The 27,171-nt window shown below is 34.6% G+C and overlaps 2 protein-coding genes across 4 annotated transcripts; both read right to left on the bottom strand.

Annotated features, from left to right (window-relative positions):
- Positions 1 to 4,617: 4,617 nt before the first annotated feature.
- On the bottom strand, positions 4,618 to 6,359 carry LOC114267596 (serine acetyltransferase 1, chloroplastic). Its single transcript, XM_028208656.2, has one exon. The coding sequence runs from the start codon at positions 5,870 to 5,872 to the stop codon at positions 4,862 to 4,864; it is 1,011 nt and encodes a 336-aa protein (XP_028064457.2). The 5' UTR covers positions 5,873 to 6,359; the 3' UTR covers positions 4,618 to 4,861.
- Positions 6,360 to 8,283: 1,924 nt separating this feature from the next.
- On the bottom strand, positions 8,284 to 26,786 carry LOC114267587 (uncharacterized). Of its 3 annotated transcripts, none has more exons than XM_028208644.2 (7): positions 26,393 to 26,786; positions 25,314 to 25,609; positions 15,833 to 15,927; positions 15,635 to 15,757; positions 14,730 to 15,548; positions 10,604 to 10,820; positions 8,284 to 8,641 (listed from the first exon to the last, which is right to left on the bottom strand). In XM_028208644.2, exons 2-7 carry the CDS (start codon positions 25,606 to 25,608, stop codon positions 8,490 to 8,492), a joined length of 1,701 nt encoding a protein of 566 aa, XP_028064445.2. In that variant the 5' UTR covers position 25,609; positions 26,393 to 26,786; the 3' UTR covers positions 8,284 to 8,489. The 3 variants fall into 3 exon arrangements, with proteins under 3 accessions (XP_028064445.2, XP_028064436.2, XP_028064451.2); XM_028208635.2 differs by lacking the exon at positions 8,284 to 8,641 and adding an exon at positions 8,738 to 9,533; XM_028208650.2 differs by lacking the exons at positions 8,284 to 8,641; positions 26,393 to 26,786 and adding exons at positions 8,738 to 9,533; positions 18,259 to 18,326.
- Positions 26,787 to 27,171: the final 385 nt, after the last annotated feature.

A 27,171-nucleotide genomic window follows, 5' to 3' on the forward strand; every position in this document is an offset into this window, starting at 1 on the left:
AATCATGAATTGCAGTCACTGCTATCAACAATCTAATGGATGTAACTCTAGTAACCGGAGAAAAAGTATCAAAGAAATCAAGATTAACTTGTTGCTTAAAACCTTTAGCGACAAGCCTCGCTTTATATTTATCTATAGTTCCATCCGGTTTAAATTTTTTTATGAAGGATCCATTTACACCCAATAGTTTTACAACCTGGAGGTAAATCCACTAGCTTCCATGTTTTATTTGAAAGTAGTGAATCTATCTCATCATTTACAGTCTCTCTCCAAAAAATAATATCAGGTGATGATAAAGCTTCTTGCACTGTAAGAGGAATTTCTTCCACATTGTAAAGATAATAGTTAGGGCCAAAATCTTTTTCAACTCTAGCTCGTTTACTTTTTCTTGGTTGGATTTGAAATTTTTCTTGTTCTTGAAAAACTTGAGAAGGAGTAGAAGAGCTAGGCATGGATAAAATATTTTCAGAAATTATTTGACCCCCACTATTTCTAGATTTGAAAGGAAATTTATTTTCATGAAAAATAGCGTCACTTGATTCAAAAATAATATTATTTTCCATGTCAAAAAATCTATAAGTTGTACTATGCAACGCATACCCAAGAAAAGCACAAATAGCTCGTTCACCCAATTTAGGTCGTTTAGGATCTGCAAGCCTCACAAAAGCTAAACAACTCTAAACCGTCAAATAACCTAGATTTGGTTTATGCCCCCGCCACAACTCATAAGGTACAATTTTAGTCTTTTTGTGTGGCACTCTATTTATCACATGACAAGCTGTCAAAATAGTCTCGTCCCAAAAATTTGAGGGAGCACCTGAATCGATAAGCATAGCATTCGTCAAGTTAATTAATGTTATATTTTTTCTTTCAGCTACGCCATTAGATGAAGGTGAATATGGTGGAGTAGTCTCATGAATAATTCTCAATGATTGAACAAAAGAGTTGAATCCAAAAAATTCATACTCCCGGCCTCTATCACTTCTAATTCTCTTAATATTTTTACCGAAATGATTTTTCACTTCAAGAAGGAATTCTTTAAATTTCTCAAAAGCATCACTTTTATTTTTTAATAAATATACGTTTGTGTATTTTGAAAAATCATCAATAAAAGTGATAAAATATCGGTTACCACCCCGAGTTAAAATTCCTTCAAACTCACACAAATCAGTATAAAATAATTCTAGTAATTCAGTATTTTTTTTAATACTTTTATGAGGCCTCTTAGTAATTTTTGCTTTACTGTAAATTTCACATTTCTCAAAATTTTTTGTCACTTTAGGAATTAATCTTAAACTACTCATGATTCCCACATATTTACTTTTATTATGACACAAGCGCGTATGCCAAAAATTAATAAAAGACAAAGTGTAAGTGGTGTCATAGTAATAATCAAAAAATTAATCAACAAGGAAATTTAAGAGATAAGAATGACATTTATACTCATCTGTATTATAGGAAGCCACTTTTGCTTCATGTGTCTCGTACTCTTCATCATTTATCTCCTCGGTTGAGATTTTGTTTGGGTTCTTCTCGGTAAGAACATATGCAACTTTCAAAAAGTTAAAGTAAAAAAGAACTTTTCCTTTCTACCTCTTAAAATGAACTCTCTTGAACTTGAAAGGCTTGTTGAGATCTCCAATTCCATCATTGGTGTTTTCTGGTACTTGATCCATGTTTGATCTCCTTAAAATTGTTGGTGAAAATACCAGAAAAAATTATATTTTATTGATAAATAATGTAAAGAAAATGAGATACAAATAGATCAGGCTAAGGCACGGATATCTCGTTTTCTTTAAGGAGATCAAGCCCACTGCGGTAGAAAGAATCCAAATACTAATGCAATAGTCACAAAACTATGACTTGTTCCCTCCAGGATACAACAGCCTGATCACTTGTCGTATAGTTCAGGCCAACTCTGCACAAGATGGTGAACCCAAAGCTCCACCAACACCCTTCTTTGCTAGTAATCTCTCTTGTATAGAAAATAGTTGATGTGTTGGTGTAGAAAAGAGTAGAAGAGAAGAACTATTTATAGGCCGCTAGAACATTACAAAATACATCAAAAAAATAACATAAACCTAGAGAAAAAAGAGAATGAATCCAAATATTAACTCACCACCAAATTCATAAATTCTAATTAATCTCCATTCATGAACAAGATAAAAGGTCACCAAAATAATAAATCTCCATTTATAAACAAGATGAGATTCATGAACAAGATAAAAGGAAGATTCATGAACAAAATATACAAATAAATAAATAAAAGATATTAAAATAGTCCAACAATAATATTATTGAGCAGTATTACCAACGAATGAGAAATTCATTTTGCGATAATTGAGATTACATGATTGAATTAATGAGAGATAAAAAAAAAATATCCACCTAATCTCATTATGATAGTTTATTGACAAATTATTTCAAGTAAAATAGTGGCCCCATTTTTTTTTAACAGCATTTAATGATTCTAGGGTAAATTAGACTGACACCTTCTGATGTTTATATTTATTACAGTTCCTCTTTCACATTTGAAAAATTATACTGACTCTTCTTGTCAATGTAATTATTTAACGGTGTTAACTATTAAGTTAAAATGACATATTTATCCTTAACTTTTACATGTACTTTAAATGGTAAATTACATTGACACCCCCTGAGATTTCAATTTAATACGGATCCCACCTTGACATTTAAAAAAAAAAAAAAAAACTAATTTAATAAACATAAATATGAAAAATAATATTTAATTTGTAAAAAATTATTTCTAACCACTCGAAAGATAAAAGTTATATAAAAATATTTTTTATTTTTTATTTTTTATTTTTTAACCAAATTAATTTTTAATTTTTAAATTTTTTTTCTAAAAATCAAACTATACATAGTCTAAGAATCTTTTGGTAAGTCATTTCTTACGTTGGTAATTTATTTAATTATTTATTAATTTTATGACATTTTTACCATATGAGGCCTGTTTGATAACTACTTCGTTTTTAGTTTTCAATTTATATTTACAAAAATTTTAAAAGTTGTTATAAAAACTTGTTTGATAATTTTTTTAGTTTATAAATGGTTGTCTCAGTTTGTAAGTTTGGGAAAAAAAATATAAATTCAAAAAATGAGTTTACGTTGGTTTTTAAATAGAAATTTAAAAATTTGACTAACAATTTTTTTTTTCAATTAATCTTTTTTTCAACTAATACTAACCGATGGGGCAATTGGTAATGTTACTTTAAACCTTGGGGAGATGATTGTAATTTCTAATATGTGAGGGGTGTCACTGTAATTTACCTAGTAAAGGCAAAATTGGTATTTAAAAAAATTAAATTGCTAACATCAACAAAATCTATTAGTTGACTTAACAGTTAACTAACTGAAAGAGTAATTTAAAATGAAACTTTAAATCTTAGGAAGGGAGATGTAATTTTAAAAAGGTAAGAAAAGAAACTGTAATAAACTTGATTCTATTACAATTAATATTTTACTATTACACTCAATATTTATTTTATCTAGAGTATTAATAGGCTTCATATATGCAAAGAAGGCAAAATGGGTAATATGGGATAGGCTTTTTTTTTGCTCTTTCCAAGATGAAGGCCAAATAGCCAACCGTACATAATAGCATAAGCTTCTAATTGGACAAGAGAGAATAAAACAAGGAATCTGCTCCATCTAGAATATCATTATCGCATATTGATGTTGAGAAGTCATTCTAACAAGACAGTGTGTCACAATTTGCCATCACGACACATGACTAGTGAAATCCATTTTATGAAGCTGAGCGTAAAAATCAAAAATAATCACAAATCAATTTCTTAATAGACAATTCAGTCCTGATTCGTAAAATAGACAAATCATGCTTCATGATTCCATCTATAGTTTTATAATTATGGATCCGGTTTGAAATCCAAACAGTTTAGATATATATATATATATATAATTTGTTATCTATCGTAAATATTCAAATATCTTATTAATATCAAAAATATATATATATATATATATATATATAAGTTGTGATTTTTCACTTTTGTAATTAAGTTTGTTATTGTGGCCTTGTTTGGTAGAGTTGTGAGAAAGTGATTATAACTTATAGCTTATAGGTTATAGTTGTGAACATAAGCTGATTTTTTACTTATAAATTAAGTTTTTCCTCCCCCACTCAAAGAATAAATTGATTTTTGAATTACAAAAAGTTATAAGCTGTATTGTTAAACTAAACCAAACACATCAAAATAGCTTAAATTAAGCTAAAAGCTGAAATAAGTTAGAAATAAACCCTACCAAACAGAGTCTGTATAGTAATAAAATTAGTTGTAAACCGTTATCTAAATAATTTTTAAATTGTGAACAATATTGCTTAGTCATGTTATGAACAATGATAATATGTTTTAAAATTATAGTTCTAAATCAAATTGAACAACATGTACCACCTCCCTGCATTCAACCCATGTCAAAAGATGTCAACGCAAGCTCAAACCCCAAATTGATGGGGAATTGACCTTTAAATTGCCAAAAATACTACCCATAACACTACCACAAGACCAATCACCAAACATATATGAGGACTGCAATATATTATTTTCTTTTTTTACCATTTTATATCATTACATTATATAGTAAAATGTTATTTGCTTTCATTAATTACTCAATAATTAGTTCAAAAGAAGAAAACCAATCATAAATATCCATACACATGTGACATAGCATTTCTTCTAACATATATAGCAGGATTTGCATATCTAAATGCAAATCGTATATGTACAAAATAACATAGTATTGCTGTTAAATTGCAATACTATCATCACACAACTACAAAATGGAAGTATATGAGTACACAAATGATGTGAAACTAGAAATTTCACATCTTTGGCCTATCCTTTCCTCCTCCAACTACCCTAGCAGGGTTGCCCACCACGGTGGCTCCAGGCAGCACCGCCTTCAACACCACTGACCCGGCACCGATTTTAGCAAAATCTCCAATTTTAACATTGCCCAAAATTTTAGTCCCTGCCCCAATCATAACCCCATTACCAACCTTAGGGTGTCTATCCCCTTCCACCTTCCCTGTCCCTCCTAATGTCACACTATGCAAAATCACCACATCATCACCGATTACCGCCGTCTCTCCGATCACAACTCCGGTGGCGTGATCGAGCAATATCCCACGTCCAATCTTCGCACCCGGATGGATATCAACTGCAAAAATCTCCGAAACCCGACTTTGGATTAGAAGTGCTGGAACTGTCCTGCCCTGTGACCACAACTTATGTGCCACCCTGTGAGCTTGAATTGCTAAGAAGCCCTTGAAGTTTAGGAAGCAATGGACATAACTTATGCAAGCTGGGTCACGATCCTTCACTGCTTTGAGATCGTCTCTTATCGCAATTTGGATGTTACAATCTTCCTCTAGCACACTCAAGAAAAGTTTGTAAATTGTATTGGTGGCGAGGATTGAATTGCTCAATTTTTGTGCCAAGTGATTTGCCAAAGCACTTTCTAGTGAATTTTGCAGTAGAATCAGAGAAAAATAGTAGTTTGACAAGATTGGTTCTTGTTCGACATCTGATTTAGCTTCCTCTCTTATTTTGAGCCATACGTCATCTTTAATTGAGCAGAATGACGAAAAATGATTGATGTAGTCGACCTCACTTGATTGGGATACAGAGCTTGGTTCAGTGACTTTTGAAGGATCAGTGGTTTTCTGAGTATGCTGATGACTAATGGAACTGCTGGAAACAGGGTTTGGAGGATTGGATCTGCAGAAGTTGAAAAGCCTGCATGGAGAATTATTGAATTTGCATCCCTGGTTGTAGGAAGGAAAAGGTTTGGTTGTGTCTTGGTTTCTTGAATCGTCGATACAAGTCGCCATTGCACTCAATATTATTTCGTAAGTTAAGAGAGATAAGAGGCTCCTTTATTAGGTGTGATGCTTGAATTCAAATCTTACCGTTGCAAGTACAGCTTCTGTTTCCCTTCCTTCATCGATTGCAAAGAAAACTGAGAGAGAGAGAGAGAGATTGCAAAGCAAATTGTGTGTGTGTGAGAGAGAGAGAGAGAGAGACAGAGACAGGGAGGAGGAGGCTTGAAGTTGTGGTGGCATTGGAAGTGAAGTTTCTTTATATAATTAGGGAGGAGAGATAAGGATTAAACTATGCCCCAGAAATTTCATGGAAGTAACATGGTATTTTGTGTTGCAAAGACCAGGTCCATTATAGTGAAACTGCTATAAAATGATGAAGAAGATGATTTGAGCATTCGGGATAGCATATAATAATATGATATACCTAGGCTTTTAAAACCAATCACAGTCGGGTATAAATAAAGGTTTAAGTACACCAAACCCCATAATTATTGATGAGTATCAGTTTATTCTCTTCATCTTTAAATTTGTATATTTCGATTTTTTTTTCCATAGAAGAAAAAATATTATAAATCTTAAATTTTTACTAAATAAATAATCAAATGTCTCACAAGACCACCCCAGACTAATAGTTGATGGTTCAGAGAGTGACGTTTGGGATGACGATTTAAATTTGGGATCTGGTATGTGACGAACGGCAAGACCTAAACAATTGGAGTCATCTCCCAAGTCATTGCGGTAGTCCACTGGCCCCATTTCTTGCTCACCACTCCATTTATTTATTATTATTATTATTATTATTATTTTGGTCTATAGATTAATTAATTTGTACGGAAATAAATTATAAAAATCTACACACAAAAATCAAGACGTGGTTGTGGTAGTGATGATCACACCTAAAATAACTTAGGTCACTTTTCTTTTCTTTTTTAAATTTATTTTGGAAAATAGGTTTGAAATTAGGCTCTGTTTGTTTGTATTCCCAAATCAATTTTCTACGTGTGTTTTGGAGCATCATGTTTGGTTACGTTTTCAAATCAATTTTCTACGCTCTCTGCAGAGAACTCTGCGCACACAGGCGTGTTTTCTGTCCACCGGATGACCACCCGGTAGACCACCCGGATGACCACCCGGTAGACCACCCGGATGTCCACCCGGATGTCCGGCTGATTTCCAGATTTTTTTTTTTTTTTTTTTTTTTTTTTTTTTTTTTGCAATTGATTTACATAATTGGGACAAATATTTTCTGAAAATTTTTAAATTTTTTATGTGCTTTAAAATAATTTTGAATTGTATATTTAGTTATGAGTTGTAAATTTTTGTATCACATATCAAATGTCACATCAATAATTCCCCACTCAAATCAAACCTCTTTTCCAAAACTATTTTCAAAACTCTTTACCAAACAAATTTTCTACACTCAAATCATAATTCCACAACACACAAACTCAAAATAGAACTCATACTCTCAAATCACATTTACAAAACTCTACCAAACGCTACCTTAGTTTTTTTAAATTTTTTTTGATTTTTTTATAAAAAAAAAAAAACGTACAAAAAAATAAAGCGATAATGTGACTAAAAAAATCAAAAAATTAACTTTTAATTATGTTGCCAAAATAGGCCTATATATATATTTGGCTCACACTTCTCTCTCAGATTGGAGAGTGCTTACCCTCTGTGAACTCATCACAAAACTCATATTAATCGAATATCAATATTTTATTTTTATAAAAAATTACGTTAATCAAATATTAATAGCCACTTAATCTATTCAAATTTGTGTCAACAGTAAGTATAGTTTTAAAAATAAAGTACTAACACGAAAGTAATCTAATCAAATGATTATTGACATCTGATCAATATTCGACGAGTCCTGCACATAAAATAATTTGAATTATTGCGACAGTCCCAAAATGAGCCTAAAATTCTAAGAGGAGAGAGTCCAATCCCTATATATTTATATATTTTATTTTGTGCAAGTATTGCTATCTTAGGTTCCGTTTGGCAAGATGATTTGTGACTAAAATAGCCACAAAAAACAAAATAGGCTATTTTATCCGCAACAAACAAAACTTCACATTCAACCCATAATCATTACACTCTTCTCTCACAAAAAAAGTTAAAAAAACCAAAAAACTTTTGCCAAACTAAATTTTTTAACCCAGGCTAAAATAGCCAAAAAAACTAAAATGCCAAAAAGTCAACCCACTTCCCAAACCAACCCTTAGATTCCTCTATTCCATATTAAAAAACACTCAATTGAATTATCTGGTGAGATTTATGCACCTTAAAATTGTCAATTGAAGAAATGAGCCTAACATTACTAAGGCGCAATTTATTTATTTTTTTAATGAAAGAAGTCAAGTCATTTTTTAAATTTGATAAGGGAAAGATAAATTAAAAATAGAATAAAAGTATTTCATTAGGACGAACACAAAAATTTATTTTCATATATTCCATTTCACCCTTGTCTTTATACAGCTTGTCTGACCTCATTCCATGGAATATACTTCAAATTTTCGGCTACCGATAGCTCAGATTTGTCTTCAAAGAAAAACACAAGATGGGTATTCCTCAGAATTAAACGAGTAAAACATCTCCAAGTTTCTTGGAAAGAGCCTCATCAAAAGCATAATTCTGTACCCCATAAGCCATCTGGTAATGGAGCAGACAACTTACCATCAACTATCAGCCTTTGAATCATATTTCTTAATACATGAATAAGCTTCCTCTTCTGAAGAGAGGTGTTAATCCAAAACCAAAACTCCTCTAACCCTGAAACAAATTTCAGAATAGGCTCGACTTCACACCTCATACACCAAATTTATATATATATATATATATATAGAGAGAGAGAGAGAGAGAGAGAGATGGCAACAACCCCCAATTTTTTTCCACCAGACAACAGAGAAATTTCACAAGATTTACAATTGACACAAGGGTATAGTTTAAACCATAAAACTATGCAATGCACAGGACTATTATAAGACTTTAATATAGACACAACACAAGAAGAGTAATAGAACCTGACTTCTAAGAGTTTTGATGACTGAGACACTACTACCTAACTTGATAGATAGCAAGTCATACAGACAATTGCTGCTCTACGCCCGCCAACTCCACCGGAGTTGAGAAAACTAGAAAAACTTCTTCTGCATATTCCTATCCCGAAACCTCTCTATACTATTTACACAAAATCAATGGCCGCACCACACAGATCTAGTTAGCAAGCAAAAATTCTCCACTGCGCCAAACCATTGATTCATATGATACAGCTTCTAAGGTACCACTTCCATTTCTTCTATTTCACATTTCTGGTTAGCAGGTTCAACATCCAAAACCAACTTGGCTTCTTCACCAACACCATCACCACCACAATCACCACCTTTATCAACTTTACCTTCATCGTTGATACAAAGTCGCTTCATCTCGACCCCCTCCATAATTTCCTGGTCGTTGGATGTTGCTGAACTTGATAGTTTTTGTTTAACTTCTTTAATGGGTTCAAGTTTTGAGGTGCATTTTGGGAACTTCATGGTTGGGCTGTTAATGGAAGATATGTAAGACAATATATCAGGCTTTGCCTTTATATCTACCCATCTGTTAGCAATCCAATCTCTTGAAGTCCTAATATTCTTTCTTTGAAGAGTCAAACACCGGTCTTCACCTAAAATCACAAAAGAAACAACATTAATTTCTCATGGCAACCTATGAACAGCACCAGCCCAAAATCTGGTTTAGAAAACTCAAAAATAATAAGCAGGGGTTTTCTAGGTTATTGACTTAAAATGATTTGGTCCTGCGAAGAGAGAGAGAGAGAGACTAATAATATTGGGTCCCAGTGGCTATCTCAAAATATACTAATAGCTATGGTCCCAATGGCTATTAGGAGACTTAAAATACACTAATAGTTTTGGTATTGTGAGTTCTACCACTAGATTGTGGTTGTCTTAATCGGAGTCAACCTGGTTATGTATTGTTATGATATGATACACACCCTCTAGATTAGCATTATCACTATATATTTGGAAATGAAAATGTATAAGACATTTTATGCTTCAAATGCAAGTATAGCTATCAAGCTATTGGTATATTCATGATTATCATGTCTTTGATATATCACTAGTCATTGGGCTTTACTTCCCCCTCTTCCCTATATATGTATGTGAGGATGATATTGCCTGAAAGTTGTATATTTGAAGCTATGTGTATATGTGAATAGGGGTTATGCTACAGACCCCCACTGGGGGTCGACCCCCAGTGAGGTGGCAGCCCCTCATTCGTCCAAAACACAAAAAAAAAAAAAAAAAAAAAAAAAAAAACAGTTTTTTTTTTTAACCAATGAGAAGCCACCATTCATAACCCCCAGTGACCCCCACTGGGGGTCTGAGGCATTTTTCATGTGAATAGACATGGAGGTTGTATCTATGCTTAGTTGAATGGAAGGCATGATATTTGAAAGCTTTGAAGTTGTTCTTAATATAAAATCTTGTACTCCCTTTGTGTTCGAGCCTAGAATGGTATAACAAAGGATAGTGAATGTTCCATTTCATTTACTCATGCACTTACTCTGAATGGATGTCAGTGGGATAATCATGTTAAAGAAATTAAATAATTCCTTTATCTAATTTAATAATGCCCTCAAAATTTACAGAAATACTAAATGTTCATTCAGTTAGGCCTTTGGTAGTCTGTGACTAGGTTATGAGAGAGACACAGAGATGAATCAGAGCATACCAGGGAAATAAACTTGGAGACTATCATTTCCAGATTCATCAACTCCAGTTACAACACCTTCCCACCAGCCATCACTCCACCATGCATCAACTGATGCTCCAACCTCAACTGAACCGTTTGAAGAATCCTCAGAGGGCCATGGACGGACAGTAAGGCGGCCCAAGCATCTCAAGCCCAGTTTATCAGGAGCTGCCACTTTCGAAGCAGGAACCCATTCCTGCACATTAAAGTAAATGTCAAGACAAGTATTTTGCTCCTGGATTGTTTTTCAAATCCATAAAACACAATTTCTTTCTCGAAATAGAATAGGCTACAGTTTTCAAACATGTACATATCCAGACAACTAATTACACAAGTCTATGGGCCACCTGCAGCATGCTTCCAAGCCCAACAACCGTATTGCTATTATTGTGATCAGTACACTTGCCACATCACCAATCACTGTACCATCATGAAATATCCTGCTACCAATTCATTAATCTTAACAGAAATAAAAAAAATGTTCTACCAAGGCCAAAATCTACCAACAAGTCCGCTTGGATTGCAGGATTAGAAAAGAAAAGAAATGACTGGTCTCTCATCTGCTTAAGAAAAGAAAAGAAATGGTTGAGTTTTTTCACTATCATGTTTGGATGAGAAAGAAAGCAAAGTACGTGATATAGGTATATGGGTTTTGTATTTTAATAGGCAATCTCAGTATTATGAAAAATATGTTAGAATTTCCCATCTTTACCTTCACCTACTCCACTACACACTCCACTTCACCTAACCCACTATCACCTCCACTACACCTACTACCACATTTTCTTCTATATTCCCATCTTTACCTTCACCTACTCCACTACACACTCCACTTCACCTAACCCACTATCACCTCCACTACACCTACTACCACATTTTCTTCTATATATAGATTGTATAGGAATCTTGTAATCTATCAATCAAGACATCAATCAATAATACATAAATTCTTACATGGTATCAGAGCAAGGTTAAGAATTTAATATTTTTTCGCTTCACCGGCGGACGGCAACCTCGCCTTGGCCGCCCGCCGGACCTCAACCTAGTCCGCTAGAATTGTCTACTACATACCTACCTCCTCATCATATCTTCATAACATCTCATTCTCTCTCGGCATCATAGTAGCCGTGATACTGCTCATACTTCTGGACAGCGGAGAGAACATCGTCTTTCTCGATCTTTCCGCCGACGCCGGTGGCGAGATCCAAGGCTCCGGCTTTCGACATCACTCTCCCCAAATAGTCCATAGCAGCTTCTCCACCGGAAAGATACTCCTAACAGCAGCGGAAAAAAGGTGTTTCCCTCAGCCAAACAAGGCTCAATAGCTGTGGTCCTCATCAAAATACGTGTAATTGCTACTCCTGAACTTGGTTTCCCTATCCTTGCTAACAAGCTTCTCAAATGCTTCCGGGCCATGTTCTTCTATGTACTTCTCAGCAGCAGTTAGAATGTCATCTGGCTTACTGAAGATGTCCTTCTTCCTTGGGACATACTAGACGTTAACAGTCTGCTGTGGGTTAAGAAAGAAAGGCCTCAAATAATGCTCATAAACATATGCAGCACCACTGATACTTTTTATGATGGTGGATATTTCAATGCCATTACAACACAGCACCTTGAAATTTATTTTATTTTATTTTCTTATCTCTCTTTCTGACCATTACAACACAGCACCAGCACACTTGTTCCCACCTTTCATCATGGTCTCCACTTTCTTTTTCTTTTTTTATATTTATTTTAATCCATCTTTTTTGAAAACAAAACCAATATCACTTTTTTTAATTCCTTAATTTATTTTAATAACATGAGTGGCCTCTCTTTTCCACCATCTCCCTCTTTTTCTACACAATATTTTTGTACCACCGCCCACTCCATGATTTCCATATTAATATTATTATTATTATTATTATTATTATTTTCACAAAAAAAAAAAAAAAAAAAAAAAAAAAATTCATTCCAGTTGATTTTTCTGCCTTACCACACCTACCATTCGAGTTTGCCAAACACACTTATTTTATTCATGTCAGGATCAACCCCGATCATAATTTTACACGAGAAAAAAAAAAAAACCACCATAACACACCCAACACCCACAGTGGGATTTTTCTTCTCTACTCTGCTGCAGATCTCTTCTTCTTTCCTCCGTCCTGGGCGGCCCTTGACGGTGCTGCCTCCGTGTTTCCTACGCCGCCGAGCACATTCACTCCTCCATACTCCTCCACTGCAGCATACGGCGGACCTCCAAATCGGAACATCACAGTGGCCTTCCGCTTCAGCTCCTTATTTTCTGCTTTCAGCACACTTATCTCTGCTCGCGCATCCTTATACATGCGTTGGAGCAGAGCCAGCTGGGAATTTAAATGCTGCACCTCATTTGTCCTACTCTGCAGCCGGTTCGACAAATTTGTGACCGCCGTCATGGTTTCCACGCATGACTTCAGAGTATACTGATTAGCCTCAATATCAGTTTGCACCGCCATTTTTTGCTCCACCGACCGCATCGGAAAGTTCAATGGAGCAAAACCAGAGGTGTTTGGTTGAGGTTCACTGGCCACCGCACCAGTTATTTCTCTTGTGGGCTCGTTCAGTTCTGGAAAGAGCGTGAGCAGGTTCTGGGTAGCTGGACGGGAAGAAGAGGCCATGTTTTTGGGTTGCTAAGTGTTTCAGCGAAATAGCAATTTCAGACTGGTAATGTTCGGAAGGGTTGGTGACAGAATGGCAACAAAGTGTTCCACAGTTTCTCTCTCCGCAGAGGCAGAGTTTTTTCAGCGAAGGGTTGGTTTCAGAGGTTTCAGAATGGTATGCCTCAGCCTCAGCCTTCGTCTTGGTTAAATAGCCGAGGCAGCCACGCGTATCGCGCGCCTCTTGCCGCCCGACAAACTGGCACGCCTTTTCATGGCACATCTTTTGACAAAGTGGACACGCCTTTTGATGGCACGCCTTTTGATGAATTGGGCACGCCTTTTGACAAAATTGGGCACACCTTTTGAGGGTGCAACTTTTTAAGGGTCCGACAAGACTTTGTAAACTGTCCCGACATAGATTCCGGTTAGTTTCTACAAGGGTCCGACAAGACTCTGTAAACTGTCCCGACATAGATTCCGGTTAGTTTCTACAAGGGTCCGACAAGACTCTGTAAACTGTCCCGACATTGATTCTGGTTAGTTTCTACAAGGGTCCAGCAAGACTCCGTAAACTGTCACAACAACTATCACAACATTGTCTGCTACAACGGTCCGACATGACCCCATAAACTGTCTTCTACATTGGTCTGACACCACCATACAGTGTCTTCTACCACGTTATGACACCCCCATACAGTGTCATCTACAACGTTATGACACCACCATACAGTGTCCTCTACCACGTTATGACACCACCTTTCAGTGTCTTCACCAACGGTCTGACACGACCATACAGTGTCTCCTATCCTTTTTTATTTTTATGTATTTTCTTGTTTTGTTACTCTCTCCAAACTCAAGTTGGTTAGTTTCTCTCCTCCTTGAGTTTGCGGGGGGCTGTTAGAATTTCCCATCTTTACCTTCACCTACTCCACTACACACTCCACTTCACCTAACCCACTATCACCTCCACTACACCTACTACCACATTTTCTTCTATATTCCCATCTTTACCTTCACCTACTCCACTACACACTCCACTTCACCTAACCCACTATCACCTCCACTACACCTACTACCACATTTTCTTCTATATATAGATTGTATAGGAATCTTGTAATCTATCAATCAAGACATCAATCAATAATACATAAATTCTTACAAAATACATAATCAATCAGTTTGTTTCTCAACAAATCTCACGACTTTTGGATTGAAATGAAACCTATAAAATACGAGAGTTCTCTTGCTCACCAGTTCTCATTGTTTCTCACCATTTCTCACTTAACCTACAAACCAAACACGAGAAAACAGATTTTTTTTTCTCTTTATTTCTATCATTTATCACCAAATCACTCAAACCAAAAGATTTGTAACTGAACAATCAAAGAAGAAGAAAGAACAGTCAAAACAAATGTGTCTGTGCCACCATGTGTTTTTATTTCCAGTACCATTGTCCAATTTAAGTCTAAGCATTTACATACCTCAAGATTGCCAGACCCTTCAGCATCCTCCACATCAACATATTGAACTTTCAGACGCTTTTGTGATGCCTGCAAGACCTTACACCTAAACCAGCAACCTCGGATACCACTATCTTGACAGAGCAGCTCTATCTTTTCATCAACCTTAAAAGAAGCACGAATCGGGGGCTGAGACGGCCCAACAAGCTTAAAGCTACTTAGTTCCCTATTTGATAGCTTGATCCTCAACTTCTTATATGTCGGTTGAGATTTTATTATCTCTTTGCCAGGGATTGAATTTGTAGCACCACTATTACCAGCCTCAAGTCTCTGATTCCCTCTGCTACTTCTATTTCTCTTGGCACCACGTCCTTCATGGGTAAAATCTTCATCTTCTTCCCCATTTGATTTATGGCCCTTGGTTCTATGCTTGGGGCCAACAGGGCAACCTAAAGAGGAGAGGATTGCTTGATTCGAATAGCCCCGCAATTTACTTAGAGAGAAGGGTTTGACCTTATTGTTTTTAAATTGCCTAAAGCACATATGAATTCCAGCTGACAAAGCATGGGAAGCAATAGCCAAGCATTTCTCAAAATGCTTAGGAGTCAAAACTATCGCAGGACCATCAATACACTCTGCACTGATAGCCTGAACATGAGGTGTGATGAAAACTTCTCGGGGGTGAGGATTCAGCTGAGGTATTAGGTCCTTGACTTCCCGATTATGGTGAAACCATCGCACTTTAACCTTTTTCTGACCCTTCTTGTCTTCATACAAATCTTCCAAGTAACCAACATAGTGACTTTCTTCTTCAGCCATGACAAGTACAAAGGAATGAACCTAACATCGAATAGAAAATGAAGAAAAAAATGTTTGAGGAACAGAGTGCCACTGAAAGAGACGATATAAACCATGTTTATGCTTACAGTAATGATAATTTCATTCCTAGAAAAAGCTGGGTAGTGCTTGAGCTGTTTACTACAGATCCAAGCAACACCTGACCACACAATATCTGAATTTTGAGCTTTCAACCTCCTCGGAACCTGGATCTGAAATAAAAAGTCAACACTGATCACAAAACAACTATAAATTATATAGCCAGGCTTAATGGTTTGATAGAATACCATATGATCAGGTATATGCATCTGAACAGCACTGGTACCAGCCGTTGAGCGTTCCCGAGATCCCAGAGCTTGTGCTGAGTCACTTGTCTGTACATCTGTTGAAATAAAACTACAATTGTTGAGATTTCAAAGCAAAACAAGGCAAATGGTGCACAAAGAACATAAATTAAAATTTATTCACTGTTTTCAATCATGAGTTAGCACATACAGACACCGTAAATTTCACATCAAAGTTTAAGGCAAGTATGTCAGCCAGACAATTAAGTAGGAACGCAACCCATACATCCAATGCTAAATCATGAGAAGTGGTTAAGGTTTGGAAATGACAAGTAGTGAAAATGGATAACTAGGGAGGAGTTTTGTGCACGTCATTTACAAAGGGCATGGGCATTTGCTAAGTGATAACCTTGGCAATATTTTAGAATTATAAACTTTGTATATAAGAAAAAGTAATTCACTACATAAAGGCTAAAAATGTTTCCAAATCAAAGGTTAAACATAAAGGGAGAGTAAAAGTTGACGGTGAAGCTACACCTAATAATAAACATTTCCTTTTATCTTATGTTGACAATCCAAAAGAAAGTAAAGATCATAAAGGACATGTAATACAAAATTAGATCAGGTCAATGCAATACAACTAATTACTAAGAATGTAAGACTTATGCAAGAAAAAATAAATGCAATTAAAAAGCAGGTAAGGGAGAGCATGGGGGAAAAAAAAGAAAAAAAAAAAAAGTATAGTATAAAATGCAGCTTTAAAAAGTAATAACTATGTTGTAAGGGTATTGCATTTGAAGAAGACAAAATTCAGTATAAACAATTCAAAACAATGTTGGCGTCCATATAAACATGATACTACTAGATCAAGATGAAAAGGCTGGTGGTAGATGATATGATGAGCAGGGCAGGATAGAAAAAGAATAAGAAGCCTTGGAGTGTCAACTGAATTTGGTGCAGATTGGAAGATAATGCAACATATAGGAAATGGAAAACCAAGTCCCAAATGTGTCAATTTCCCCAATTATGAAACATTTCCATTCCAAAACGCAAAAAGAACAAATATAAATCCTCATCAACCCTGCTTCACAGATTGAAATTTAATAAAAACTACTTTCAAGGAAACATTAGTTTGCGAATCTTATTTGGACAAAATGTATACCATACTGATTACAACAAGGGATTACCAACTTTTGCATTCAAAAAAGTTGATGGTCTATTCTCCATATGTAGGAATCAACTGCCCTTCAAAAAACCAATTCATACAACAATAACCTCTTAACATGTCCAAGAATGCCTAATACATCTAATCAATTAATTCTTTCTACTAGTAGTGTTTTTTTCTTTTTTACAGTTAAATATAAAATAATCACACTGCACTTAGAAATGAGTGATTCTCATGTGTATTAAATTAATCTATGAAATTCTCACAAAATTATGAATAAGCACAACTTTAATGTAGCTTTCTCAGGAGGATATTTAGTTCAATACACTACAATACTGTTTTGCTAAATAAATTCAACAAATTCATCAGGTGAACAGGTCCTCTGTCCCAACTACAGATTCACCATTGGCTCAACTTAACTTGTCGAAAGCGTAAATAAAAGGGATACAAATGAAATTAGGAATCTGAATGTGAAATCTAAGACAAACCCACATCAAGCTCTAGAAACCCAAAATAGAAAGCTACAACAACCATCGACAGTAACACAAAATGAATTATGCAAAGAGGATTTAAGGTAGGGCATTGTACCTATTCACGAGGATAAACTGAATTGTTACACAAAATACTTGATTAAAAAACTCATTGCAGCCTCTCTCAATGGGAGCACAATGAACACAATAGCATTGAATAAACAGAAAAGGAATAAAAGAACATGCCATTTTGTACTGTACCTGCCATATTTGGTGAAACAAATAATGCCAAACTCAAAATCTTAGACGGAGAAATGCCATTGAGTTGCAACATTTAGTTAAGAAAAAGAATGTAACAATTTTTACTCTTATAAAGGGAAACTTCTGATAATGAACATTGAAAATCTAACCGTACTGCTCTATCTTTTAGAATATTTAGAGGCGGTATGTATTAACATAAAAAGATGACAAATGAGCTTATTCCTTCTCTTTTTGATCAATGTTCTCAAAGCCCATTGAATCCATATATAAAATATATCAAAAGGTTATGTACTAAGATATTTCGGCTTGGTGCTCTCATCCTAGGGTAACGTACAAGATCTGTTCAGGCTCATGATGAGTATAGCCAATCTTGTTCAGGTTCAATCTCTGTTCAGGATCAGTTTAAATAATGAAATCAACCAGGAAAAAATAAAATAAAATAAATAAATAATCATGCAGCCGTAAAAAAGCCGAAGGATAAATTCTTCTCATTGCTTCAATTGAGAGAGAGAGAGAGAGAGAGAGTGACATACCTAGCAAGAAAGTTGAAACACTCATTGATGATTTAGCCCAATAAAACACACTGCCGCCTTTGATTTAACTGGAACACATATATATGGATACAATATACGGAAAATTTGAGGAACAAAGAGCAATAAGAAAGGGAAGAAACCCTAGAATCCACTAGAGGCCTTGAATCCACAAGAAAAATAGATAGAGAAAGAAAGGGGAAACCCCTAGAGTCTAGTAGGGGGCTTAGAAGAATAGAGAAGGGACAAAAAGGAAAGGATACATGGCCGCAACCCTTAACAAACCATGAGGTTCTCACGTCTTGACCTCTCCCTCAAACGAGTTTTCTTCAACAAGGGTTTGATGCAATATTGTACCATAGGAAAAGATTGGCGCCCTAATATGCTATGTAATTTTTGTGAGGGTTATTTTGTAATTTTTCATCTTGGGTTTTGAAGTCTATAAATAGGACTGAATTAGAATGTAATTTTTGTATGAGGAGGGTTATTTTGTAAATTTGTGAAAGGGCTATTTTGTAATTTTTCATTTTAAGGTTTTGAAGTATATAAAAAGGATTGAATTAGGTCATTTGAGGGAAAGGTCAAGACGTGATAACCTTGTGGGTTTGTCAAGGGTCACGGCCACATATCCTTCATTGCAGTGTGCTTAATTTTGTGCCTTTTTTGTTACATGGACTCTTCTATTTCCCCCACAATACCCGTGTCCACCGGATATGACATGGATAAGGGTGTGGGATATGTGCCCGACGCTCGTACCCAATTTAGACACTCAGATCCTTTAATTTGTGACAATACATGAAGAAAAAGAAACTTGCATTTGTTAGTAAAGCAATATTTTTAGGCTCCCACATGAATTAGATATAGAAATTTCATATTTTTTTCTAAATCATATTTAATTTCTAATATATTTCTACATAATTTAAATCATCTCATCCGAGAATATTATATAATATACAATATATATGTGCATATGACGTGTCCCCGTATCCATATCCAATTTTGGATACATATCCCAAGATCCTAAGATTTAAATTTATGAAGGTCTGACGCTTGGATACACACCCGCACCCGACACTCGTACCCGAGTCCATGTAACATAGGGCTAAATTAATCTTACTTTCATGTTACATTAGTATCCATATCGAACACCCAATATGTGTCCAACATATCTAGTTTATTATATTAATTATGCCTAAATAATCATGTTAACTATATAATTATTCATAGATTCTCATTTTATGCATAAGGTACTTTCCATTGGTTTTTAAAACTATGTTTACCAAAACCAAACTAAGCTTTGTGTCCCACTCAAGAGAGGTCAGCTACATGAATTTTTTTTCGCCATTCTATTTTGTCAAGGGCTATATGCTTAGTTAAATTAAATAAATTAATATCTTTTTCTACCTTCTCCCATGTCAATTTAAGTCTTTCCCTCTCTCTTAACATTTCTAGCGTTGCATCTAAAGGTCTTCATTGTATATGATAAAACCATCTTAGCTTATTCTCTCTCAACTTATCTTCAATTAGTGCTACTTCTGCCATGTCAAAAGTACAATACCTGACATCGACATGCGAATTAGATGAATACAATACAAACAAATACACATACCCAACACCCTTACTCGAGACTATGTCACATTATTTATATGAAAAGTCTGTTAAGAAATGAGATCTATTGTATATAAACTTAATTGAATGTTTAATTCCATCAAATTGGTTTTAGCTAATTTGTAAATGTTGAAGAATTTAAACTACTATTTATGTATATATATTGTCAAGTTTTTTATGGTATTATCTACTCTTTTAAAAAAAAATGATTCTTTTATTATTTGTTATTTATTTTTATATGGATAATTAGATGGTAAAAAGATGTAGAAGGGTCGAAAAAGGGAATATAATCAATGGGTAATTCAATTTCACACCACTCAAAAAATTGAGCCTAATTGGTCCCTATGGCATGGCAAGATTTCATTGACTATTCTCAATAGCACAACACTTATCATATGAAAAGACAAACATGAGAGAGAGTTGATTTTGTCATCCATGAAAATAATGTAATTGAAAAGAAGGCAAAACGAGAACCCAAGCAAATGGAAATGAAAAGGATGGTGCAAATTGCAAAAGGTTGATTAAGACTTAAAATATGACCACCTAAGAAACACGGACACAAGGCATAGTGATTTTAAAAAAAATGAGGGCAGGAACACAGTGGGAACACGATAAATAAAAAAATACATTTTTATATATTTTTATTTGCTATGTAGAGTAATTTACTTCTACAAACAATGAAACTTAAAAACTAACACTAATTCAATGTAAAAATAGAAATAAAAATAAAAAACCCACTCTTAACTCAACTCTTATCGCATATGTTCTTTTCATAAATGATCTATTAATTATATAATCTAAGAAAAAAAGTAATAAACATCCAACATCTATCAAAAAAACTAAAGAAGAAAGGAAAAAGAATAGTTGGTGTATCCCTGACATATCCCCTAAAAACAAATTAATTAAAGGACACACTAGCTAGCATGTCCACTATGTATCCCCACCATGTCCCCGTGTCCGACACCACTACAATACCTATTTTGGTGTGTCTGTGCTTCATAAACAACAATTGTCAGCAGAACATGTTAAATTATTCACTTTTTTCATTTATTCTCCTTTTCCTTCTTATTCTCTCATCGAACAAAAAAAAGTACCAACCACTAATCATTATGTCCGTTACAGTGCCATAACAGTTTATTATGGATCATAAAATCCATTAAAGGTGTTGCAACCTTGTTACAGAAGTGAATTCCATTTGGGTCCCCTATAGCAGATTTGTAACCCTTCATCACCATTAAGGACCACTATTTGAAGGGTAAGATGAAATCATGTTGGATCTAATTCAAAACCTATGTCCTACCAACAACACCTTTGGTTTTTTTTTTTTAATGTGAACTACATAGTATAGTCATAAACTAAGAGTAATCACATACTCATATAATGGTTTTATTTGTGTGTGGGTGTATATATATATATATAGATGTATAGATTACTTTCGATTTAGAGCTTATCATAAGGGCTACCCCCTAATGTGTTGTATTTGTATTGTACCAAAGTTTTAAGAAGATTTATTGATGCTCACATCGATGCTTTGATTTTTAGGCGACACTCCAAAAAGGCTTACACATCACATTCCAAGGCATATGCCTTGTACGAATTATATGCATACATATATGAACAGTATGCATATGAAAAGGTTATGTTAGAGTGTTGCTAAACTTGGTCTAACTCATGGTTTACATAAATATATATATATATTTATATTTATATATATAAGAAAAGAAAAGATTGTATGGGGAAAAAATCAAATAAATGACCAACTAAGAAAAAACACAAAGCTAAGGCTTAAGTGAGAAACTCAATGACTGAAGCTAAGAACATTGTTTCACGTTCGATGAGGGCAAACCTTATTCTCTAAAGCAAAATTTTACACCTTAAAGAGAAAAGTATTTACACCTTTGTAATAAATTTTAATTTTTTTTTTTTTTTTTTTTTTTTTTTTTGCTTTTTAAACAAATTTTATTTTTACTAGATATAAAAATTCAAAATTCACTATGATATGTCTCAGCCGCCTTGAGGCATACAACTCGCGTTACCCATGCCTTTAAAAACTCTGATTTGTACCCTATGTTTGTGTCATTTGCACACGTTGACCAGCCAAATTGATAAATAAGCTATGACCCTATCACTTCCATGAGACAAATAAAAATAATTATTAGCCATTATTGACACATGATTAGGAAACTTATCATAAATTTAACAAAATTCTTGCGAAACGATTATATAGCAAGCTCTCTATTCTGGGACATTCTTTATCATACAATATGACATGGATTTTTTCTTGAAAAAATATATAGTATGGAAATGGGTGCAACTATAATTGGTAATCATATGGGTGAAACTATAATTGGTAATCATGTGGTATGGATATGGGTGTAATTCAGCATCCATGGTTGAATGGTTAAATTGCCCAACTATATTTGGTAATCATAGGTTCAATTTCTATTGGATGCACGCCAATAGGACCCTCCAATAAGTCCACATTGGAATTGGCTCTGTACCAATGAAATCTCATCATCCATACATAATGAATCAGTGTGTTCACATGCATTGCAGCACCCAAGATTTTTTGTTTTTTTTTTTTTTTGATCAGCAACAAAAGAAAACCTTCATTAAAAAAGGAGAACAGAGAAAAAAAGATGTACCCAAGAAGTAATATATACAACTTCGGAACTTCAAATGTATCTTTCCAAATTATGGATATATCTTGGAGGAAACAAAGACGCACCCAAAAAGTATATACCCACCCAGTAAATCCACCATATAGATGCAGCTCCTCCCTAAAATATACTGTCACATATGTTTCCATTTTTTTTTCTCAATATTTCCTAGTAGTATTTGCAAATTAATATTCTTCCTCTTAGTTTGTTAGTTGTTATAAATATAATTCAATAAGACTTCACCCCAATACAAGCACATGAATTAACAGTTGCAATTTCAATTTTCACATCATCTCAACGGTAGTTCCTTGAACAAAACATTTTGGTAAGAAGCATGAACGGACAGACACACATGAAACAATGTGAACACTGTCAAGGTAATTTTCAAAAAAAATCACAACACGAACACGGTGCGGACATGGCCACAAATAAATACACATTTTTCTAACCTAACTCACCCCAACCACCAGTACCACACTTGACACACTACTCCATACATCTACTTAACATCACCAAATTGATTTCTCTTGTTAATAAACTGTTAACCACCACATCTACCCACGTCAGACACATGTTAGACACTTCCCGACATGTGGTAGACAAACATCCAAACATGTATCTGTATTTTTATTTATTTATTTATTAAATTTGAACATGCTTTGGACACTTAGAGGGAAACACATGTGCGTGTCCATTGTTTAGACACAAATGAAAACATTGCAAGTTTGAACAAAATAATTTGAGATTCAATAATCAAAAGAGAATATTTTTTTATCAACTAAAATAAACATAATGGGCTTGTTTGGTTTGTATTTGATAAACATGTTTTGAGATAAAAAGTAAGAAAATTTGTTTGGTTTGGTTTTTTTTCAAAAGATGTTTTGAAAAATTATTTTGAGAGAGGGTTTTGAAAAAAGTGATTGATTTGATGTGTATGAGAGAGAGATTTGTTTGGAAAACTTGTAAACCAAACAAGTTTTGGAAAAAAAAATTGGAAAAATTTGTTTGGTTTGATTACTTTTGAAAACTTATTTGTAGAGAATTTTTCCCAAAATTTTTTTGAGAAACACAAACCAAACAAGGCCAATATAGCTTTATACTTATTAACCCCTCCTCGTTTAAACTTCAGAAATTAGTGTGATATTTTTTTTTTTTTTAGTATTATCTTTGAATAAAATATTCATATATGTAACATAATATTTTTATAAAAACTATATATTTTGTGCATGTCCTCCACATGTTGTGTCTTGATTTTTTTTAAATTTTCATGTATTGTGTCTGTGTATGTGCCCAAGCTTCTTAGATAGTGACGAGTTTAAAATGGCAATGCATGATTTCCACTTTAAAAAGTTGATAAAATATTTGAAGAATATCCTGACTAAGTGAAACCCTCTATATGGGAAGAATAAATTCATCCAAATATTTTCATTGATTACTAACTACTAAGCTATATCCAATTACATGCAATTGCAACAAAGTCTATTTGATTGGAAAGGAAAGAAAACGTCCGCACTATTTCATATCCTACAAGACAAGATAGGGTAGCTTTGAGAAATTAAAAAGGGCTAGATGAGCTGAAAAAGTGAGCATTTTGAGCTAACTAGGTTTTCAGGGAGTGAAATAAGGAAAAGGTAAGGAACAAGAAGAAGAACGACTGACTAAGAAATACAAACAAGAAGTGAAAAAGAATAAGGTAATAATAAAGAGTTTGCTACAATGTTATAAAGACAAAAAGGATAGAAAGTATAACCTTGCATGCTTGTAGCATCAAGTTCAAATGCAGCTATGTACGTTGATATCGCTTCTAATTTCAAGGGGAGATCTCAAGGGGAAGAGGATATAAATTCTTAGGATTACAAAAGGGTCAAACAAACCATACTATTATAGCAATGACGGAGAACTTAATTTTTTATATATTCATCATTTCCATTGCATTAGAGTTGGGTCCTTATACTTATTATAATTGGAAAGGCGTTAAATACTTTGTGAAAAGATATATTAAAGAAACAATACTCCGTATTTTTTCCCATCCTCCAAAAAGATAAACAAAAATAAATTTAATAAATGCAATTTATGAAACATTGAAACAAAATGCATAGTTTACAATCAATTTCTTCAAAGTAGATCTACAATACAATGACTTCAGCACTAACTAAATCTTGAGGCTTTTTGTCCTGTTGGTATCATCAAAAACATGATTACATTATCATAATAACACTTCTATTAAGAAGTTAAAGGGTCTTGAACCCCTACCTTTTTCTTGGAGATATCCTTTTGACCCAACGGCCTAGATTAGAAGACCTGTGGTAAGCTCAAGACTTATGGAAATGAGAGCACAATCAATTAAAGAGCTTTAACATGGAATGCCACCATTTTCCTTGCAGTAATACAAGAATTCTAGGGTAATAGTATGTGATCTAATCGTAAAAGTAACAAAACAATCAACAAAATGGCGTTTTGTAGTGATGTGCAACCATCAATGTATATCAAAGTATTAAACCTCATACTTGCACAATTACAGGTGTCCCAACTAAACAAGTAAAAAGAATTATCATAGTAATGCATAATTGTCCATGCAATTCTTATTCTTAAACTGCTGGTTCAAGAACAAGTCTTTTTCCCTGGTTGCAAATTTGGTCAGAACAAATCAATGGTGGAATGCTTACCATGGACTTCCATGATAAATATGAACTCAATAAAATAAGACTAGAATTTCATTTGCATGTAACACAGATGAATGGAAAATTAAAGCAATGATATCTCTAGAATTGAGATATGGGCAGTACATACTTGAAATATCTAATGCTGGGCGATTCTTCGAAACCATAGATGTGAGCCAGTCCACAACCTCTCGTCTAGCTCTCCATTTCGTGGTGGCATTGATGAATCCCTCGGACCCATACGCCTGCAGGTACTCGTCTGCAACAACATAGATCATGTGCCTTATACTCCTCTCTGTCCCAACAACAGCAAGGACTGAATCTCCAGATGCATTCTTCAAGAAGAAGTGAACCATGCGGTTTCCTTTCTCCTGGGAGATGATGTGCTCTTCCCAAGCCACAAAAACATTAGTATCCGCAGACATCCTGAAAACAAAGAGAACCAGAAAAGAATACAAGTGTTAGAATTTTTGCAGCATCCAATCCAAAATCAATTGGCTTTGAGTGGAGGGGCTTCTCGAGTATATGGACCAAGCTTGGGCCGCTTAGAGAGGCAATGTGGGACAATTTCTAAACCACACAAATTCTAGAAAGCCCTTTCGAAGGCATCCAACCCAAAATCAATTGGCATTGAGTGAAGAGGCTTCTAGAGTACATGGACCAAGCTTGGGCCACTTAGAAAGGCAGTGTGGGACAAGTCTAAGCCACACAAATTCTAGAAAACCCTTCCTGTAAATGCCCAATTCAAGTGATTATCAATCATAGTTCAACTCACCCAGCTATAGATTGGCAGTAATAACATTAAATCAAGAAGCCCTAAGATAATTCTAGGTTCTCATAAAACTTACAAATCACTAAAAAAAAAAACACACAAAAAGTAGAGAGTCCCAAATTGAGTAAAACTCAAGAGTCGTGGAATTAATCATTCTGAACTAAAGAGGAGGTTTTTAAAACCCTCCAAAAGAGGAAAAAAGAAAATGTATATCAGACATAAAAGAACATAAAACCAAGAACAATCAAAATCAAAAGAAAGAGTAAAAACTAGGGTTCTAAAACCGAAACCCCGGTCAAAAACAAAATGGGTTTAGCTTAACTTCGAAGTCCGACCGAGAGACTCGAACAGCATTCACTGGTCACAACCATAGAAACTTAGGGCTTTAACTTCGAAGTGAACTCTAAAAGCAGAAGAGGGAATCGAATGGTTCATACCTGAACTGAGAAGAACACAATCTGATTGACTGACACAGAGAGAGAGAGAGAGAGAGAGAGAGAGAGAGAGAGCCACAGAGTAGCCCAGTTGGTTTGTTGTTTGGGTTGTTGTGGGGTTGTGTTATCTGTGGTAACGGTTTTTGGAGGTGAATGGGAGACTGACGAAGATTGTAGAGAGAGGAGAGAGAAAAGAGGAGAGAGAAGGAGGGGGACTAGATGCCATGAGACAACCAGAGAGAGAGTCCACACTCAGGGTTGGAGAGTTGGGTGACCCCTCAGTAACATCTGGTGAGGAAGAACTGGAAAGAGAGAAACACAAGAAAATTGTAAATTACAAAGTGCTTGTGTATATATTACTCACACCATAAACTTGAGTTGAGTCCATTGTCCCTCTAATTGGACGCGTGAAATGAACTCTCAATTTTAAACTTCAAAAATGATGGAGAGTTAGGCCAAGTTTGGGAAGACTAAATAAATGTACTTTTTGACTTTTTATGAAATATGGGTTGGATTTGGGTTGGGTTTGAAGTGATGTGTTAGAGAGATGATGTGACTTAAATAGGATAGTGACTTTTTGACTTTTTGGATTTTTTGAAAGATGCCAAACTTGGCCTTACTCTACCGAGCCGAATACGGTCAAGTTTAGAAAGATTAAATAAGTGTATTTTTTAATTTTTTTTTATATTATATATAGAAAAAGTAGAGAGGAGATATTGATTGATGTGACTCAAAAAAAAATAAAAAGATGAAATAAGTTCATTTTTTTAGGTTAGTCAAAC

Source organism: Camellia sinensis, chromosome 9 (genome assembly GCF_055761805.1).
Source record: "Camellia sinensis isolate YWXY chromosome 9, ASM5576180v1, whole genome shotgun sequence".
Taxonomy (NCBI): domain Eukaryota; kingdom Viridiplantae; phylum Streptophyta; class Magnoliopsida; order Ericales; family Theaceae; genus Camellia; species Camellia sinensis.

Coding starts and splice junctions, on each gene's coding strand:
- LOC114267596 (XM_028208656.2), bottom strand. CDS start 5,872: ATGGCGACTTGTATCGACGATTCAAGAAACCAAGACACAACCAAACCT.
- LOC114267587 (XM_028208635.2), bottom strand. CDS start 25,608: ATGTCTGCGGATACTAATGTTTTTGTGGCTTGGGAAGAGCACATCATC. Junction 15,549..15,634: donor GGAATGAAATTATCATTACT/GTAAGCATAAAC, acceptor ATTCGATGTTAG/GTTCATTCCTTTGTACTTGT. Junction 10,821..14,729: donor AAGGGTCTGGCAATCTTGAG/GTATGTAAATGC, acceptor TTTAATGTGCAG/GAATGGGTTCCTGCTTCGAA.